Source organism: Manacus candei, unplaced genomic scaffold (genome assembly GCF_025592945.1).
Source record: "Manacus candei isolate 608988 ecotype Guabito, Panama unplaced genomic scaffold, ASM2559294v1 h1tg000043l, whole genome shotgun sequence".
Classification (NCBI taxonomy): domain Eukaryota; kingdom Metazoa; phylum Chordata; class Aves; order Passeriformes; family Pipridae; genus Manacus; species Manacus candei.
Window position 1 is genome coordinate 5,232,420 of NW_026138091.1, and position 21,646 is coordinate 5,254,065.

Consider the following 21,646-nt stretch of genomic DNA (forward strand, 5'->3'; position numbering starts at 1 on the left):
ATTCTGCTGAAGTGAAATTCTCACATTCTTCTTCAGCTGCTGCTTAAAAGGAAACTGGCTACTGAATCAATAAACCAAAGCACTTAGCTAGCCAGAAAAACGTGGATAGTGTGCGGTGCTAGGAAGGATCTGTGTGGACACTGCTGGTACAAGCTGTTCCTCATCTATGTCTATACATACCATAAACCAAATATGCCAAGTTTGTTACTATTCTTAATGAAAAACTGAAGTCTACATAGTGAGTGATGAAACTTAAATTCAGTTCTAAATCTTTACCAAGCCACAGTAAAAGCCAATCATCACTTGTTTCAAATAGGAAGAAATGAATGCTTTGTTCTCAAAGCATTGCTAAGATCATGTACTGATTCTTCAGTGAGAAACTGCCAGAAACTTCCCTCACGTCCGACAGAGCCAACACCAGATGGCTCCAGGACAGATCTGCAGCTGGCCAAGGCCAAGGCCATCAGCCACGGTGGTAGGGCTTCTGAGGTAACAGATTTAAGAAGAGGGGGAAAAAAAAAAACCTGCTGTGGGGGGAACAGGAGTGGAGAGAGGAGTGAGAATATTTGAGAGGAACACCTGTTCAGACACTGAGGTCAGTGGAGAAGGAGGGAGAGGAGATGCAGAAATTCCCGTACAGCCCATGGTGCAGATCATGGTGAGACAGGCTGCCCCCCTGCAGCCCATGGAGGTCCACAGCGGAGCAGAGATTCACCTGCAGCCCATGGAAGACCCCACACCAAAGCAGGTCGATGCCCGAAGGAGGCTGTGACCCCGTGAGAAGCCCACACTGCAACAGAGCCCTGTCAGGACCTGTAGCCCTAGGGAGAAAGGAGCCCATGCTGGACCAGGCTTGCTGGCAGGACTTGTGACCCTGCAGGGGACCCATGCTGGAGTGGTAGCCCATTGGAAGGACTGACATTGGAGAAGTTCCTGGAGGACTGTCCTCTGTAGGAGGGACCCATGCTGGAACAGGGGAAGAGTGGTAGAAGGAAGGAGCAGCAGAGACAATGTTTGATGAAGTGACTGTAGTACAGTACAAGTATTAAACTCCTACAAATCAGGACTGGAATAATCTCCTGCTTCTGTGCACAGCTTGTAGAACTGATGCACTTATATATGTTGGAGCAGCTTTGAGGCTAGAAACTCTTACCTGTAGATACAGAAGTTATTTAAAATCCTGTTTTCAGAAAGTGTTTTCACTGTGCTGGTAACAGCCATGCCAAAATCACTGTAACCAGACTTAAACAACTTGCGTTATGACTGTATTTCAACCTCTGCTTTAAATCAGGGTATGCTATTTACAATTGTTCCTTACAATTCTGCAGGTGGATGGAGACAAAATATATTAAAATAAAAAATTGCATATTTTATTTTTAGCTCTAAAGATGCACCTCTAAACAATCAGTAGAAAAAAAACAAGTAAAAAAAGTAAACACCAGCATTTCGTAAAATAACATTGAACTAATACAAGACTTAATACAAAGTTTTCATATACGACTCAAACGCAGTTTAAAAAAAAAAGAAGAAAGTCTGGTCTCTGAGACCCCTTCTACTTGAAATAAGTTGTTAAGTACCCACAGATTTTAACTATAAACCAAGGATACATTCTTTCTTTTTTCTTCCATTTGTAAAGTTGATTCCCACAAACTTCAATCACTTGCCAGTGAAATTCTCATTGTCTCGATTATAGAACTGAACTCATACAGTTCCATGACTGAAGTCCTCCCATTTTCAGCATAGGCTCTTTATCAAGTCCACACTTGTCACATATCTTTAGACTGATCATCTTCTTCAAGTTTTCTGATTTCATTCTTTAAACAGTTGATAGTTTCACGACTTGCTTTTAGTCTTTCTTTAAGCTCAGCGATTTCAAAACTAGTCTTCTTTTTGGCAGCTTCCAGCTTTTCCCTGGTTTTCACTTCAAGATCTGCAACTATGGTGGTGATAAAGAAAAATAAATATTGTAAATACCACGAAAAGTTGTAATTATTTTTTTTAACTGAAACAGTAATTTTGATGGTGTATGTCCTGAAAAAAAAAATCTATTGCTGTTAGCCTTAGAGATTCAATGATTGTAATCAAAATGGTATCCAAATCAAACCTGGATTTAAAAAAACTCAGAAAGTTTGTTTTGTGGCTTCATTCAGCCCTCAGCTCAGCAGTTTTGTGGATGGAGTTACACAATTCATGAAATCATTTGCTTTCTCTTTAAGATTAAATAAAACCTGACATGGTGACAGCAAATGGGAAATTAGAGACAACTATGAGTATGTGAAGCCTAGCGACAGCACTTGAGGCCACAGGCACAAACTGAAACATCAGAGGTTCCTCTGAGCATCAGGAAACTTTTACTGTGGAAGTGACCGAGTGCTGGCATAGGTTGCCCAGAGAGGTTGTGGAATCTCCATCCTTGGAGACATTTAGAAGCTGTCTGGACACAGATCAGCTGCAGGTGGCCCTGCTTGAGCAGGTGGTGGACATGATGGCACTAGAGGTCCCTTCAAGTCTCCATCATTCTGTGGTTCCTTTTCCATGTATTGTAACCACTGAAGTTAAATTTAATGTAAAAATACCACTTTTTATCAGCATCCAAATCCATTGTACTGTTACAGCCCGGGAAAAGAAAAGCAATAAAATCAAAACCAACTACTGTTTATTTCTAAAATTAAAATATTTTAACTTTCAACTTACACTCTGTTTCATGCTTATAAGCACCTAGTGTTAGTTGACGAGATGTTGTTAACAGCTGCTGCATCATTGCAGTAGGATCTTGAAATATCTAATGAAGGACAAAAATACATAGTATCACTAATAGTCTTCAAAATAAAGTGAGGATTACATTAAAAACATTCATACCATTTCATCATAGAATTCAGAAACTACAGTTTTCTTCCCCAGGATGGCATTTGTATCCGACTGAAAAAGCTTCAGCAAGTGATATAAGGTTACCTATGCAAAGACAGAATTTTATTAGCTTAACAATTGTAGGGAAATAGAAATCTTGTTCTAGATATCAACAAGTAGCATTCGTTCCTACAAAACAATTGTATAGGATTTAAAAATCTTTTAGGAATGCAAAAATAAATGTCATATAGCTTCAGTGGAATTACTTATATTCAGTATTAATTGTTAAAACATGCCAATTAGCCAAAGGTTTCTTGATACTTCAGAAGTGTCTGGGCAAGTGGCTTAGGAGTGTTGTATAAAAGCTACTACTACTACCACCTTCTCTCAAACATTTCCAAATTGGTCATTTAATTCAAGCCAACTTTCCCAATTCATCAGTTAGAAAGTGCTTTCTGTGACCTTATCATCCCTTCTCGTGAAAGAGAAACACCGGGGGGGCTGTGAATAGCTTTTTCTTGAAATCTCTCTTTATGAAGTTACTCTTCCATTACTGCACTGCACATGGCAGGGTGGAGAGAGGAATGGAAGCCCTCTCTCCAGCCCTGAGGAACCACTAACCACTTGGATCATGGCCTGGGTAAAGGACACACAGCCCACAGTTCACTCCTTCCACAAACAGGCCCCATGAGTGGTCTTGGAACAGAGCAATACCTTACTCCACTTGGTACTTCCTGGAAAGGAAGAACACGACAGGCTCTGAAACAGCCTTCCAAGAACAGCAGCAAAGAAAAAAACACCCAACCAACTTTAGGACAGCTTGGTCAAGCTGTGAACAGAATTAGGATAAGTCACGATGCTACTGAGTACAACAGCACAAGAAGCCCTTTCTATCAATCGTCACATATTCAAGAAAAACATAAAATTCAGTTTCCCTCCCATTTAGCAAAAAGTGGATATAGAAAAGGATTGCTGCAGTTCATGCAACAGAAGTAACTCAGTCCTTCAGAAATAAACATCCTCTTCCCCTAAAACAGGGTAATCGAGTTTCCTACATAAACCTGTATAAACAAACCTACAAGATATGTCTAAAATGCAGGAAGGAAAGAAAATTAATTCCAGTGCTTTATGCAACTACAGGAATGTCTTAACCTGATTTCCTTAGGGCAGAGACTAACGCTAGCATAGTACCTTTACTGCTTTTTGACTGATTTTGATCTGACCAAAAAAAGTTAAAATATTCATATATCCTAGAACTAGGAAGCTACATGGAAGAGAAAGCCTCAGCGTGTGCTCAAACCAAGTAAGGTGCAACATGCAGTCACGTATTAGTAAATGTGAGAGAAGCCAAGTGCAGGAAAAGCAGTCATGAATGCCTGTAGCAAAGCACAGAAACAGGAAAATGTGGCCAGTCGTTAAATTCACTTTCTGCAAGAACAGGCTTTATTACTTCCATGGCTTATCTGACTTATTTTGACCAGCAATATCCTAGAGCACAGCTTCAGGCCACCATAATTAATTATTTAAGTGTTGTTAAAAGTTCAATGTACTTACAGGTCTTTCATTTGGATCAATGAAAAATATCTTAATGATTATTTCGAATTCACCCCAGCCTGTTTCGGTGATTTCATATGGTGGTTTGGTAACAACTACAGTAGGAAACACAGAAGTGTTAACCCAATGACAGAGCCTTAGTGGAATAATAAAAGGAATAAAAAACTGGAACAAAAGCCCAGTTCTAGGAACAAATGCTCAAATGCAAAACCTACCTCTTAAAGGATTACCATAGCTTTCATGCAACTTGAACTGAATTTTTTTCACATAGGCAGACATGTCCTAAAACAGAAACATTGGTATTTCTGATTATTCATACAGCACACCAACCTACTCTTTAGTCATCTATCCTACATGCCTACCATTCCTTCTGACACAAGCACAGGATTTCTTCTGAGTTTAAACACAGACAGAAAGCAAAATGGTGAATCCAAAAATTAGTACCAGCACACAGGTCTGTCAGTACTGTCTCCCTAAATGCTCTCCACTCTTTCCCCTAACCTGGAAAGATTACTCCAAAAACGTAAAAAGAAATATGTTTTCCTCATCTTTTTCCCTTTGGGAAACCCACCAGCCTATTAGTTTCCTCTGCTTATGCCACGAGGCCTTTCTGCCCTTTTCTCAAAGCCCAACTTTTCAGACCCCGGCCCGTTCCAGTGCTGCTCGCCTGGCATTACCCTGCCCGCGCTCCCCATGGCACAGGGCATGGCTTGGGCTGGAAAACACCTCTAACGCCTTAACCCAGCGCTGCCAGGGCCACCACTAACCCACGTCCCTAGGTGCCACATCCACACGCGTTTTGAACACTCCCAGGGATGGCGATTCCCGAACTTCCCCGGGCAGCTGTTCCAACGCCTGACCCCCCTTCCCCGAGCAGCCCGGCTATACCTCGTTCCGGTACGGCTTCACATACACCGTCCACTGGTGAGTGTGGCCATCCTCCTCCCTCTTCTTCCCAAAATACCGCGCGACGTTCCCGTACACGATCGGCTTCACAATGGTAACGCCCTTAAACACAAGGAAGACAACCAGGCAGGCACAGTTAGAAAGGCGCTGCCCCTCGCGGCCCGACTCCCGCCGACGCTGCCGAGGCCCCGCCGGCCGCACCTTCACCCTGCCGCCGGAGTCAGGCCCGAACTCTGCCATTCTCTTGAACATATTGCCGGGGGGCGCCGCCCGCCGCCGCCGCCGCCCGCCCGCGCCGCGCCCGCCCCGCCCGGCCCCGCCGCCGCTCCCGCCGCCGCCGCCGCCCCGCGACCGCCATCCCCCGCGGCTTCCGGGGCGGGGCTGCCGCGCCCTGCGCCGAGCGGCACGGCGGCCGAGCGGGGCGGGACGAGCGGGGCCGGGAGCAGGGCCGGGAGCGCGGCAGCTGCGGCCCGGCCCGGGGTGACGGGAACGCCATGGCAGGGACTGTAAAGGCCATCCTTTTCCTACACCCCGCCGTGGGCAGGGACACTCACTAGACCAGGAGGCTCAAAGTCCCAGCCAACCTGGCCTTGAACACTTCCAGTGATAAGGCATCCAAAGCTTCTCTGGGCAACCTGTTCCAGTGCCTCTCTACCCCTATAGAGAAGAATTTCCTTCTTATATCTAATTTATATCTACTTTCAGTTTAAAGCCATTACCCCTTGTTCTGTCACTACATGCCCTAGCAAAAATGTCCCTCTTCAGCTCTCTTGAAGGCCCTTTTAGGTACTGGACAGCTGCTCTAAGGTCTCCCTGGAGCCTTCTCCAGGCTGAACAACCCCAACCCTCAGCCTGTCTTTATAGGAGAGGTGCTCCATCCCTCTGACCTTCATGGCCTTCCTTGCAACAACAGGTTCATGTCCTTTTTACACTGGGGACCCCAGAGATGGATGCAGCACTCCTGGGGGAATCTCACGGTAGCAGAGTAGAGGGGCAGAATCACCTCCCTGGACCTGCCGGCCACGCTGCTTTTGATGCAGCCCAGGACACGGCTTTCTGGGCTGCAAGTGCACACTGTTGTGCCATGCCAAAGTTCTCATCCACCAACACCCCCAAGCGTTCCCTCTCTTGGCTGCTCACGTCCTACAAATGCAAGAGATACCATACACTTGTGCCACTTCCATCACTCACAGTCCTCTGCACGCAGGTCACATGCTCTTCTGTCTGAGCTCAGTAGAACTTAAAGAATGAAGAAGGGAATTAGATAAAGGTTTTTTCTTCTTTTTGTATTTTTACTTTAACTGTCTTCAGACATAACCCTTTGCTGCTATTTGTTGGTGTTCACTATTTTATTGCATGTCATTCCCAGGGACCCACACACTGCCTGGTTAAATGAGACATCCTGAAAAAAAGAAGTCCCAGTGAGGGTATAGTATGTGCTGGCAAGACAGGTACAGTGGGAGGGAAATGCCTATAAAAGTCACTAAAAAAATGAAAAAAAGACAGTGACAAGTATGCTCATAGTTGGGCAGCTGCTCTGAACTTCAAAATATTTCATCTGTGGGATCTCTGATCCAGAAACCTTTGTACATCTCTGGAGTATATAGGATATCACCTTCTTTGGTAGGACATCATCCTATTGATTACAAGAACTGAGAGCTGGAGATATGTAGCAATTTCTGTGAGGTCCTTTTTAGTTTCTGAGGAAAACTGAAGAACCTTCCTCTGGCAACTTTCAGTTACAGAGTGAGCAGAATAAGTCCAGTGAAGCAAGCCCACAAATGATGCAAAATCAACTAATCTGCAAGAGGATGCTATATTTCAGATATTTGCTGATATATATTCAGCAAATATATATCAGGGGCCAGTCTTCTTCAAGTGGTCAAGCTCTTGCTGTCTTCAAAGAAAAATCTTCTGAGGTTAATCTAACTTCTAATTAAAAATTGCTTCTGTGGAAAACTCTTCATTCCAGTAACAAGATGAACAAGAGGGGGAGATGATGCAGTTCTGACTCTAAAGAAACCTTTTCCTCTTGTGTGTGCATGACTGCCCTACAGATTTTCCTTTGGAAAGGGTGGGCTTGAATGTTGTTCTGCTTTGATTTTTAAAGATAGAGATGTAACCAACCTTTGTTAATCTACTTGCAACTGGAATATGAGAGAGCAGCCCATCACAGCACCACCAGTAGAAACTGAGCTCACCTGAGCAGGGGGTATTGCACATGTGCTTGGCCCTCAGGGTCCTGCCACCACTGTGCCACCAGCAGCTGTTGGTCTGTAAGAGCCATGATTCTGATTCAGAAAATAAGATGATTGTATAGAGAATGCACATGATAGGGAGTGGTCCTTTTATTCTTTAATTGAACCAAATATGAAAAACACATGCAGTATGTCTTAACTTTAAAAAGTCTGACACAGTATTTCTACTGTTAGAAATAAATTCTGGTATGCTTCTGTGCATTGTTCTCTATATACAGAAGCACAAATCAAGCCCAACATATATTTCCACAAAAATGACAGAGGAAAATACTATATGGCCCAATTTGTGCCATGGTTCTAACCATATTCAATCAATGGTGACCTTCTGAACAGTCAAGTGAGCTTTCATAAATAAAACTTGGGAAACGAGCACAGTGTTAGGGCCCTCTCACCACTGTTACTGCCCTAAGAGTGAAAATGCAGATGCTGGGAATGGCCAAAAAAAAAAATACTCTGCTAAATATGACCTTGTCTCTTTTCTGGGTTATACCCATATGAGTGCAGGTGACACAGCTGCACACGTATCTCTTGGGACGGGGACCAGCGGGTGGGCAGTGGCAGGCAGGGTGTGCTCTGCAGCAGCAGCTCCTGTCCTGTTTTGATGCTGTCAATAGCTGTAGCGGGCAGAACTGCTCTCACAGGTGGCCTGAGGGTGCTTCTGGCCACTGCAGATACAGCCAAACAGTCCTGCCCACCTTACCTCTGCTGGCAGGCATGCTCACATGGAGCTTTTCACTGCTCACTGAGGCAGGAGCAGAGGTTTTGGCATGTGGCCATATTCATCCTAACCTCTAAACTCTGGCATTCACTGGACCTGCTCACTTTAACAAAGCTTGTTAAATGGAAATGCCCACCCCATGTCCCCTCTGGACTCACAGAGCCCCAGGCTGTGTCCCCAAAAGGTATTTGGTCCAGAATGCTTCTTTCTGTTAAAAGAATATGTAATAAAATAGTTTGGGTTGGGAGGAACCTTAAGGACCATCTAGTTCCAACCCTCTGGTGATGGACAGGGACACACACCTTCCACTAGACCAGGTTGCTCAGAGTTCCATCCAATCTGATTCCAAACATTTCCAGGGATGAGACATCCAGAAATTCTCAGTGCAACCTGTTCCAGTGTCTCACCGCCCTTACAGTGTAAAATTTCTTCTTAATATCTAGTGTATTATCTCCTTTTATAGGAAAAATTAATGGAAAAGCACATATGCAAGAACAGGGCAAGTGGGTGTAAACACCATGTGTCCTAAAGAAGGCCAGAGACTCCTTAAACAAATTTGCCTAAATAGAGGCAGAAGAATTATTAACTAGCTGTTGTGAATGCCTTAAGGGGTTAAGTACAGTGGGAAGGGAAATAACTAGATAGAGAGCAATATCAGCACAAAAATCAAATTAATATAATTTAGCCAAGAAATTCAGGTAGTGGCTTTGATTTGTAACCCCTTAACCCCTGGAGCATGGGAGGAGTGGGACAGACTTCCTGTAGGAAGTGTGGGAGCACAGTCCAGACAAACCTTAGGAGGTTGTAAGATAAATCATGAAAGAGGTTGAAAGATGCAGTTGGCTGCCCCACGACAGGACAGAGCTTCATATCCCAGGCAGCATTTTCCATTCTTTCTTACTACTTTGCTTTCTTGTGGGGCCGTGCAATGAAGCATGGAAGGCTAAAAGACACCCACACCATTCCCAATCTGTTTTACCTACAAGCATGGCTAATCACAGAGAAGACAGATATAGGTGAATGAAAAAGAAACAAATTCCATTTTTTTAAACCTCATACAAAGATTTGTTCATCAAAAGAATACTTAATGGATTTATTATCCGAATGTTCACAGGCTTGAATGTTGTTACCAGAATGGAAGCACATTTCAGAAAAGAAAGGAGGAAGTGGCACTGGACACATGCTCTGAGCCTACTGAAATAAAAGAAATAATCTCAAATGGAGCAATCTTCAAAGCAGTCACTGAATTTCAGAGTCACAAGCAGGCTGTGGCTATGGTGGGAAAACCTCTGTAGGAATATGTTCAATGAAAAAAATCCGCATAACAAGATGACACGGGACAGACTGGAAACTGATGGGATTGTTTGAACTGGACCACGTTAACCAGGTTCCTGTCTATAGCAAAGGGCTGGGAGGGCCCTGGAGAACCTAGGTTTTGAACCTGCTTCTACCAACCTGTTTTTGGAAACTGCTGCATGTGATCTGTCACTGTAACTGTTGAGCCCAGCCTCTGTCCAAGTGTGCAGCTTAGGCAAAGTTTTATCATAAGCCACTGTTGTGAAAGAAATGAGCCACGTAAAGGGAGGTGGCTGCTACTCAGAGAGCTGAGCCCTTCACATGTCAGCCACCCTCAGACAGCACATGGATACTGGCATATTTGACAAATAAAGACCAACTTCCAACTCCACACTCTCAGCAAAATTACCAGGTTCCTCAGTATCCTTACCCAGGTTAGGTCACTCCAAAGTTTAATTCTAAAATTGTGTGTTTAAGCTTTCCTCTCCCTCCGCCCTCCCCCAAGCTAAAAAGAGATGGGAACATTTTTATTCTTTGTAAGGGGATTACACACAATCTCACAGGAGGTGACCCTGCAGAAATGTCATGTAAGACTTTTCTCAAACTTCTTCCAGTCCTGGAAAGGACAAACTGCATGGGGGAAGAGGCCACCTGTTCCAAGGATCAGGTGCAGCTGGATAGCACAAACCTGGCTCCAGCAATGAATGGTATACTGCCATCTCTCTCACTAGCCCTAATTGTTTTAACTGACTACCAATTTAATTTGGTGATAACATTGTTTTGGCAACTTGATACTTTTTCCCTAATTAAAGGCTTGAATTTTTAGAAACCTTCCCTGCTTCAGTAATGCATCCAAGCCCCTCACAGTTAAAAATCTGAGCTAGCTATTGCTGTAACTAAAAAAAAAAAAAAAAAAAAAAAAAGGAGATGATAATGTAGAGGTTAAGTTATATTTCTAAATTAATTTTAAAATATGATAAATTACTTAACTAAATGGAACAGGCAGGGGATAACTTGAAATTAGGAGGGCACAGTAGGGATTCCACTTAAAAAAACCCAAAAGTTCTTTTTCTGAAGTATCATACAGTTACCACTGTGAAGGAAACACCAAGAAAATTTTCTCCTGCTGAGATGGAAGCCAGCCAGTAGATAGCTTTAATCATTATGGAGAACTTACATGGAGAAGCTCAAAATACAGCTTTTTATAGCTCCTAATAAAACACTGGCCTTCTCTGACCCTTATGATTCAAGGACTTCATGTATTAAAAGAAGAACCCACCACACAATTTAGACATTATTTTCAACAGTTTCTTTTGCAGGGTTCTGTTGGCCATTCTACACCATTCACTATTTTCATTACCCTTACACTACAGGTCTTTGAGAAAGTGAGGGCTGTGAACCTACATCTTGCAAAGATTCCAGGTTAAATGACTTTCAGAAAAGTGAGAACTGCAGTTTTAATTATGTATAGGCTCCAATTAACTTTTTGAGGTGGGAGCCCAAGTCCCTTACAACTTGACCCATGAATAAGGATCCTGTTTGGTATGAATGGTCTCTGTTTTCATTCCCTCCCACCAGTGTGGAGCTGCAACACATCAGGCAGAGCTATTTATTTTTTAAGTGAAGCACAGTCTGCAGACTGTAAAAGGTGGAATGGCTAGCTGTCAAAAAGAAGTAGACAGTTAACAGGGAAAGTGGATACCAGCAAGCCTCAGAAATCAGTTTTAAGCATCAATTAAACCATTCTGAAATGCAGTAACTCTATAGAGCCCTCTGCTCCTTCAGAGGTGAATGCTGCCTATTCTACATGGGAACCCACCCTTCTTCTGATGGGGTTTAGAGATGCATTCCACTACAAGCAACATTTTATCTGCCTGTGTGGACAGTATTTTTTTCCAGCGTTTTTAGTGTCAAATAAAGGTTTCTGAGCATTGAAGTATTTCTTTCACTCCAAGTGTATTATACAGGAAAACACACAAGATTTTTAGAGCAGTACACTCAAAAGGCATTCAAAACAATATGCAGAAATAAGGCAATAAACAAGAGCTTTTTCACGAGATGTCAAGGCAAGGAAAAGACAGCTTGTTTATTTTGTGGAAAAGTGGGGGAAAAAAGTGACTGCTATCTTTTTAAAATTAGGACAGTTGAGGATTATCACAGTTCTGCTGACAGTGCAGACACAATAATTCATGGGATTATAAATTAAGCAAAGGAGTGTTTTTTTCATGCCTCTAGATGGCAGAAAGAGCCCCTTTACGCTCCATTTGCACATCTACCCCATTTTGAACATATCCTTCCTTGTGTGACAGAACACCTTTACCATTAATATACAGGATAAAAAGAAAAAATCTACTCAATGGGTGCCAGTGCTAAGTAGATTCAAATTGTTTTGAAAATTGTTCAGCGATATATAATTTTTAAAACCATCTGTTTACCCTGAATCCTTTCTGTAAAACTGGGAAGCCCTGTATGAAAAGAAATTAATTTTACTTCCCATTTATACAAAGAGCACAAGGTTTACAAGACTTCCAGCAGTCTGATGGGAAGCAAAGTGCAAATCATCATCATCATCATGATGCTAATAATTTTCTGCAAATTGTTCAGAAGAGATGCATTAGCAGATTCAGATAATTAAAAGGAATAGCAATCCTCTATCTGCAGCAAAGAGAACTCTATTTCTACTGGGCTGCAACTGTTTTTCACACTGTCTCTCCAGGAGCAGAAAAAGAACAGAGTAAAAAAGGTAGAGAACTTTGATTAGTTCCTTAAACACCATATAATTTGTGTCTCAGCATTTAAGTCTGAGCTGACCAGCATCTCACTGTTTTCTGTATTACATGTTATGTAATATAGACATTATGTTACTTCTCTGACTCGCTTCCAGCTCAAACTCATCATCAAAAATATAGTAAGCAAAAAATCTTAACAGCACTGCTCTTCTCCTTCCCTCAGGCCAAGGGCAGCACAGCACCTCTCGGCTTGCAGCATCCTTGAAACTAAACATGCTGCACTCTGCAGCTGCCACTCCATCACACTGCTTCTGCACCTTTCACCTCCTTTCTTCAGGCAAAGAAAGAAAATATATTCCCACCTCACTCTCACTTTGGTCCCTTTCTGTTGCCTCTCTAAGGCTCTCCCAACAAGTTACTTTTCCTGGACACAGAGCAGGCTTATTGTCTTCCCATTTCCTGCCATTTCCTCGCATTTTTCAGAAGCAATCACTTGCTTTTGTATCTTCCAAGAGGTAAAACAGATAAAAATCCAATGTGATGGATACATTTTCTTCCTCTTGCAGTTCCAGTTAATCTGTCCATCTATTACACAACAAAGTCTCCTGAGCAGCATCGGTCTTACCTGTACTCATAGATCATGAATGAACATAAACTTATAACTACTCCAGACATAGTGAAGAATTTAATCTCTGTTGTTAGTCAAGATCCATTCAGAAAATCAAGTAGTGTTATGCTTTAAGTACTTTAGGATACACCAAACCCACTGTCAGAGGTGTTGACTGTGCAGACTACATTCCTGCAACAAATATGCTATGCTAACCAGGTGGTTGTCTTTGGAAAAATGCAGAGATTAACTTGGAAAAACTCCTTTCTCAGTTGATTATTTCTGAGAGTGTAATGTCACAGACCTCTAAGGGGACTCAGCCAATTCCCAATGCAAAACAGACATCCTGGTCCCAAAATAATTAAACCGGCATTTCCTTGCCTGGTGTCATGATTTGTTATAGTCTAACATTTCAGGGTACAGACACTCAGGTGCATGCACCTGAATTTCATATAATAATGCCTGTAAGAAAGGTATCTTTGTGATCATAAGCTACACACATACCTCTGTCTTCCTTTACTCAGCCTGCACTGGACAAACTTGCCTTTCACAGCTTCATACAGACTTTGCTCTGCTGATTTTGGCATTTGATTTGCTTTCTGCTGCTCCTCTGTTTTGCAGCTTACCATCTCCCCTGGACAAGCTGCAGTATTATGAAACTGCTTGAAGGATGAACCAGGGGAAAATTACGAGACAGAGAACAGCACTAATACTTTGAGCCTGAGCATCTCTTCCCATTCCAAACTAAAAAAGGTCAAAGGACACTTCCGACTCCTTACTCAATGCCTGCTTCCCAGCAAGTGCTTAAGATGTCTCTCACTTCCATAGAGACAAACTTCCAAAATTAAAGCCTCTCCTTGATCAGTAATTCCTACATTGACAGAAAATGAAGCAAAATGCCAGCTTTGCAAGAAGAGAAACTTCAGTAGTGCCTTCAGTGAGGTTGGCTCAGAAAAGGTGCAGCAGCAGAAGGGAAGATTTCCTCTTCCCTTAACAACATCCTGGGGACTCAGCTGTCCTGCTGCCTGGGCTGCAAAATCCACAGCAGATGTGCACAAGATCTCCAGAGCTACCCTCACAGAAACAGTTCCTACAGCCCAGTAATCTCCCTTCAACTGCAGCTGGCACAAGAACACAAGGTTCAAAGAAGTGACTATTTTAGGCTCTCCTGCTAAACCTCACAAATGCTTTCTACCGCTCTTTCCTCCCAAAAAACTGACAGTCAACTGTAAGGGCCAAACAGTGATATTAGTCAGTCAAGTAAAGGAACAGATTTATCCTGGAGTGGGTAATTTTGGGTTTTGGCATTTTTCATCTTGTTTGCAGCCCTCAGAGGATAGAGTAGATGGGAAGAATTAGCTCTCTTTGCTAAGGCCAGTCAGCCTGCAGCTGAGGCGGCAGAGAGCAAACTTCTGTACCAGCTTCCACATTGCTAAGCACTGGAGAGAGGAACAAGCAAGGACAATAATCTTCTGCTGAAGCCTGGATTCCAGCATGCTCTCTCCCTCCAGCTCACCACGGGCTCTGGGCCCTTCAATCCGCAACAGCTATGAAGAAGACACTGAAAAAGGTTGGAGGCAAGGTTCTTGCAAGCAGAATTGAGCAAGAAAGCTTTCCTAATAGGCATTATCGAATTATTTCCTTGCATCAAACTCAAGGGATAATATTTTCCCCAGGAATCCTATTGGAAAGAAAACAAAACCCATACTCAGAGTGCTCACCTTTCTCATTCTCCGATACCATTTCAAATCATACCTTAATGGTCTTGCATCCTGGTTAGCTGACCTATGCTTGAACACCTCCATAATGAATTCATCCACGTACTGAATCGCCACTGTGTTTATCTTAGAGTATACATCCCACGTTTTTGGGGACAGGATGCTTTACACTTCTCTCCCATTCAGCAATTGGAACTGCTGAACACCCTAACCAGGAGGAAAATTGCAATAATAAGATACTTTCAAAATCAAGAGTTTACAATGATTTTCCCCTGTGTCCTTAACCCAGGAGGAAGCCTGCAGTCCCCAAAGCCCCACCAGCCACAGCACAACACTGTTTCCATCTCGGTCTGAATCTTCACTTGGTCATTGAAGCCAGGCTACAACACACACTCGTGCTGCTAAGAATTCAGGTTATAATGGTGAAATTCAGACAGAGCAGCAAACTCAGTGGTCAAGTTGACTTTCCTGTCCTCTTGCTTGCTATTTTAAATAATTAATGTCTGAGTCCTTTACAGTTACTGAATGTTATTTCCATTATTGCAGGTTTGGAGCACTACCCAAAGAAATTCAGGTTCTTTTTCTAATGAGCATTGGGTCTTCTCAACAAAGACCTGCACAATTGCTCATCAGGGTTAAACACAATCATGAATGTAATGTTCTTCCATGGCAATCAGATTACATTTCAGACTTCTTTTTGAAGTTATAAAGATAAAAATGATTTTTTTTTCCCCAAATGAAAACCAGTGCTCTCACATAATCTTACCACTGTTAAATGCTAAAGGCTCATCACAGACCAAAGCTGGAGTCGACAGCACTGCAAAATGGTACCATTAATCTAAGATGGTATAATGGATATAGCTCATTTTATGCCACAGTAAATGAACTTTGACAAGTATTATGAATTATGAAAAGCTCACCACTAGGATGGCACAGTACGGCAGTGCTAGTGGCTTTTTGTCTATAACATACAGATGTGTGTTTTATATAACAAAAAGCTCTGCTTTCGCAGCAAAAACATTTGCCCGTGAAACCCCAGTACCAAAAGTAGTTTTAAATCATCAGAGGATGGATATTATTGTCATTGGTACCAAACCAACTGTTTGCATGAGATGAGCTGACAAGTTCAACCTGCCATACAGCTGTTTTACAACTGCTGTGTTCAACAAGCACATGCTTTGCAATGATTAACATTTCCCAGATTTTGCCAATTCAAGAAACCAAGTTCAAATAAAAAGTTCTTATTTTAAAAAGTTTTACCACAGCTCCAAACATTACTATACTGAGATTTGATTCTGAAAATGTAATTTTAAGAGACTGAAATTGCTTTACACATCATGCTTATTTTTTTCCCCTTTAGTTAATACATTACATGTGGGTCACCGTATTTTACAGAAAAAAAAGGCTGGCTTAAAAAAAAAAGTCTGCACTTCCTATTGATTGTAAACTCTGCAAAGAGTCTTTAAAGACCAGATAAGGACAAGAATAAAGAATAAAACTATTTCTAGATTCAGAAATAATTGTAGCACAGAATCTAGCTGTAACTTCGTTAGAATGTCCACGCTCCAAGTTTTAATGTCTGAAAATTTGAAAAGACTGACAATAATGAGAAGTTTAGACAAGCTGAAATGAAGACAGACAACAGCATTTTTAAATATAAAAATGGTCTTTATTTCTTCAATACAAGGTAAGCTACTATTGCAGTTTAAGACCAACACAAAAGTTGGACAGCAAATTGCTTAACAGTCTCCTAAAGGCTGAAAAAAAAGAAACCCATGAAAGCTAAAAGTTGTGCAATATTTCAAGTATAACATCTAAAAAAGATGAAATGATCCCTAAACTTACAGATTAAGTACCTCTGCTGAAAAAGTATTAAAATCCACATTTGCTAGCATACCATCTTACCTTGTGGAGAAATATAGGTCTCCAAAAACTCCAGTGTTCAACAGACTCTTTGGCCTGCCAGCATCAGGAAACTGTTTATTATATATATAAAATCCTTTGGAGTCAGGCATTCTGACAGGCATCCATTTCCTTACACTTTGCATTGCAATTCTGCATTCCAACTTAGACAACCCCACTCCTGTATTTCAAACCATCTCTTGAATAGTTTACTCATAGATCCTTGAGCAAAGCAGGAACCAGGAAATGGAATTGTACAGGAAGACAATACAGCCTTTTGTTTAGAAAGTCAGCAGCGCTGATAATAGTCATAAAACTGCTAAGGTTTACCAAATAGGAATGTATTTCACCTTTAAAACATTTGGCTTTTTCCCCCCCTTTCTTTATTATTTTAAAAAAGGACAACTGCAGTAGTAAGGAAGCTGAATTTGCAATCACTTGTATTTATAAAAGCACACACATTCCTCATTTTCTTACATTTGAAGATCAAGGAAATGTCTGTTTCATAATGTAAGAATAATATGCACAGTTTAAAATATTTTCTATTACAAAATACTGTGTACAAGAGGGTGAGGTTGAAGTCTATTAGTTGAATATACTCAAAAGTGTATACTGAAATCATGTAAAAATCACATTACACGGTATAAATAGATGGGAATTTTTACAATTTAAATGCTCCATTCCATTGGGATCAAAGGTATACTGTTTACTATTTTCAATAGACTTCAGTAAAACTAGTGTATTTCCAAAGAAGTTTTAAAAGATTTAAGCACAGGCATAGGTCATACCAGAACCTAGAACCCACTGCAATCACTGAGCTATAGGATGGGTTCAGGAACTAACAAGCTTATCATATACAAATAGAATGAGGAGCTTTATTGTACTTCGTCCAACATGGGGGAAGAAAATCTCCCAAGAACATCAAACTGATGAACTATGCTCCAAACTTGTCCTCAGTAAATTTATCCTCTAAAATGAAAATTAATCTAAAAATACATGGGATATCAGACCTTAATGGGGGGTCAAGGGGTAGAGAGAAGGAAAGGGAAACAACTACAAAACCAAAAAACCACCTCAACACCCCCACCCACCCCAAGCCAGTCTGAAATATTAATTGCAAGGCATTATAATTGCAAGAGACAGTATTTCTGCATAAACATCATGATTCAATAGCATGCTGCAACCATTAAGTTCAAGACCTGTGCAGTCAATTACCAAAATAATTTAAATACTAGGCGAATCCACGTTGCTTCTTTCCTATGGCAAAATTGTTATTTTGGAAAGAATTGAAATTTCTTCAAGTATATGGACACTGACTCATACTTTCCTTCCCTAAAATCTTGAAGGGCTTATATTTCAATGCAGAAGTAATTTAGTGTCTTCAGTCTTTGAAGAGTACCAGTCTTAAACATGCATGTTTTATATTTGAATCTACATGACTGACAGTATCTTAACAAGTGTTGTATCAGGAAATTTAAGGCTGTATCTCAGTTTACACAAGAACCAAAGACAACTTTAACAGGCTATGTATAAAATTCTATAAGTAAAAATAGGAGCAAAGTCTATTTAACCTGTACACAAGAGAGCAAGTGGATAAGAAATGAAAATCAGGAATTAAGTATTTCTATAAAGAATGCCATGTATTTTACTAGAAACACAGATGACAAGTATATACAACATTTAAATCTCCAATTATCCACATATAACTAGGAAAACATTTACAAGGGTTTGGGTATGCAACTAAACAATCAGGTAAAAAAATACAGTTAGAAAAACTAAGCCTCACCAATTTCAGAGGAACAAAACCAGAACATACTCAGTCCACAAAAAAAAAAAAAGCTAATGTCTAAATTTAATAAAAATATCTTGTTTAACACAAAAACAACAGCTATCCAAGCTTATAAGCCACACTGTAAATAAAAATTTGAAGTTCTGACAAACATTTTTCAAAATGTAATCAGAACAAAAGTTATTGGCACAGAAAGTAAAAAGGGAATGAGGAAAAAAAGACTGTACAGTTTCCAAAATTCTATGTTCTTCTTCTGAAGTACTTTTGACCTGTCAAAACCTATAGTCCAATAAAAATTTTACTTTAAAAAAAATCACTCTCTACATCTAAAAAACAAATCACCAATAAAACAACAACTGTTGCTAAAGCACCACCACTCCTAAGTCACTACTTGTTGGTTTTGTCTTTCAAGATAAAGGACACAGCCTTAACATAATATTTTCAATGTTACTTATAAAATCAACGTTTGAAAGAAATAAAGTATTTCCTCACAGACTATTTCATCTTTTCATCAGCAAAAGGAGATGGATTAGAACTGAATGAATATCAAGAGCAGTAGCCATCATGGCATCATCACCAGTCAATTATTTTCTAAACTGCCATTTCCTGAGCAGGTACAGAAAATTGCCAGGAATATTTAATAAACCAAACCTTGGTAAAAATTCTACTACAGATCCTGTTATACATGATGTACATCACGCATATTCCTTTTTGGTGTCTATCAGGGTCTTTGGATTTTTTTCTGTACATTTCTTTTTTGTTTTATATAAAAAAAAAATCTAACAAAGGACACTCACTCAAGAGAATATTATCTAAATTGCAACACAGTACATTTATCAGTTAAAATTAAGTATCTGGAGAACAGGCAGAAATAATGGGCTTCATACAGGGATCTCATCTCTCAAGTCACAATGATTATTCAGTTTAACTTATGTTATTTACCCCCTGCTATTCCCTCCCTGCTATTTCCATTGCCAGCAATGGAAATCCGTATGTGAGTGAGAAATTACACTCTATGTAAAAAGAGCAACAGTCTCCTTAAAACTATTTCAATGTGGAGTAAAATATCAATTCCTGCATAAAATGCTTGTAAAGTTACTTTTTTTTATTTTAAAATTTAATATATCTACTCAATGGAACATTACTTACCTGCTGCCTTTCCAGTATTAGCTATTCCCCATGTAACAGCTACAGGCAGGTTATTTCTTCCTTAAACTTATTACACACAGTAGTAAACAATGTTTTTAAGTAAAGAAAAAAAAAGTTACAACAGTACTGTTTGTAACCAACACCTACTAACAAAAAAAGCAGGAAGTGATTCATTACTTGTTTGACACAGCTTTCAGTTTTACAAAATTTTTAAAGGCAGTTTTCATTTTCAAACAGGATTAAACAAACATGTCAAATATCTTCTCAGTAGCAAATAGTTCAATAAACACCAGTGATCCCATGCATGAGGAACTGAGGTACACAATTTAGGGAGGAAAAAAAAAATGGAGAGTCTGAAGCTGTAGCCAAGTCCAACAGCATCAACCTGGCTGCAGAAAACCTGGTTGAGTACCAGGTGCCAAAATATCAGAGCATTTCAAACTTCTGCAAAACTTGGGCAGTTGCACAAGCTACTGGTCCCAACTCGAAGCATAAAAATCACTCAGGTATGCAAATAAGATAACTTAAAGCATATATTTACATTCCTTGAAATATATGGAATGTAAGCACGTGCTTGATATGCTCTGGAAAATCAAATGGATTTAAGTGCTTTCCTGAACAGGGTAACGTTTTAGGTTGGCTGTAAAATCTTCAAAATTGGTAAAAAAAGAAATCAAGAGTTTTCTCAGGGTTGCCTCTTAAAGCCATCTGAGGTCTTGAAACTTAACTTAAAACATTAAGTGTGGCTATTTGAATACGTGAAAACTCCAGAGTATGTCCATTACATAACAATTTACAATAGACTAAAAGGGAGCCTTTGCACAAGGCTGCCAGAAACTAAGCTTTTGCAGCTTATATGAACTTCCTATTCACTTGCATTTCACACTTGATGAAATTTAAAACAAATTCTTGAATTTGAAGCCAGCTTTCACTGAGTGCTCCATTAATTTGTTTTTAAGTAAATTTACAAAACCTCATCTGACAAATTTAATCTGCGTCATTTTTTGCTAAGACATTTAAATATTGCCCATCGGTGAACAAGGACATACAAGTGTACCTTCTCTTTTATATGCATGTGTGAATAAACCCCAAAGTATTAAGAAAATACCAAACCCATAAAGTCATAAAAATGGTAACATCTTGTTTCTTCTGGCACATTTCTAATATACAACTATGTACAGACTGCTACGGCCTTGGGGGTAGAGAGGGAACACACACAAGCACTATTACTATAAAACTGTAAACAACTGCAGGGTTTTGTTTTTTTAAACCTAACCTTTCTACCCCTTATTATGGGCAGTTTAAGTTCACATGAACAGTTTAAGTTTATATCAATTTAGTGTCAATCAGGATCAAGGCTCTATGAAAGATAAAATTTTCAGTGTGCTAAAAATCACAGACTTGGGACCATCTCTCCTCAAAACTATCAACCACAGAGTGCTGCAGTTTTTACAGTTTTATGTGTCAATTAGCAAATTCACAAGCCACCTAGGTAAACACTGCTAGAAAGCAAAATAGTATTAAAGGTTTTATGTAACCACTTATTTTCATATCAAAATTGAGTGTGAGAGCGCAACATTAGTACGTTTAACTTGCTGAATGCAAGATTAGGTTGAGGCATATGCAAGAACTATTGCAATGTTTTTGAAGACAGCATCAATGTTTTCATTGTAACATTATCTTTAAATATTGCTGAACACAAGACTTTCCCTGAGGTGTAAACATCAAATAACTTGAACAGCTTTACACATCAGCCCCATTAAACAGTTTATTACAACACTACATCTACGGTAATCAGTGGTGCTGTGTACAGACATTATCATATGAACAGTTTAACATGAACAAACTACTATAAAAACAAGCATTTACTTGACTTTTTTCAATTGTTTGCACATTATAATTGCCAAATGTATATAACCAGTAATAAAGTTGCAAAAGCTAAAGGTTTAAATCACACAGGTTTCCCTCAAATAAAACAGTTAAGCAACATAAAAAAGTAAAAGAGCTACTGGTTACCATGTATGCAGATTTGCTTTATTCAGATCTATTCCTGTTCATTTTATCCATGAATCCTTACAGGCTCAGTTCAATCACATGAAGCAAACTGCTGGACAAGCATCTTTCCTTGAAGAATGTACCTTGTCTTGCACGCTGTTCCTCTTCCTTCAGCTGT

General features: G+C 40.2%; 2 protein-coding genes across 5 annotated transcripts in view; both read right to left on the minus strand.

The window, feature by feature from the left end:
- Positions 1 to 1,348: 1,348 nt before the first annotated feature.
- YEATS4 (YEATS domain containing 4) lies at positions 1,349 to 5,619 on the minus strand. The gene is made up of 7 exons (XM_051795975.1): positions 5,509 to 5,619; positions 5,290 to 5,409; positions 4,617 to 4,683; positions 4,402 to 4,496; positions 2,860 to 2,952; positions 2,695 to 2,782; positions 1,349 to 1,936 (listed from the first exon to the last, which is right to left on the minus strand). Exons 1-7 carry the CDS (start codon positions 5,557 to 5,559, stop codon positions 1,767 to 1,769), a joined length of 684 nt encoding a protein of 227 aa, XP_051651935.1. The 5' UTR covers positions 5,560 to 5,619; the 3' UTR covers positions 1,349 to 1,766.
- Positions 5,620 to 18,149: 12,530 nt separating this feature from the next.
- The window catches only part of CPSF6 (cleavage and polyadenylation specific factor 6), a 31,756-nt gene continuing 28,259 nt past the window's right edge, over positions 18,150 to 21,646 (minus strand). For all 4 annotated transcript variants that reach the window (XM_051795338.1, XM_051795337.1, XM_051795336.1 and 1 more), the window contains one exon: positions 18,150 to 21,642. The gene's annotated coding sequence lies outside the window, so the exon portion shown is untranslated. The remainder of the gene's footprint in view (positions 21,643 to 21,646) is intronic.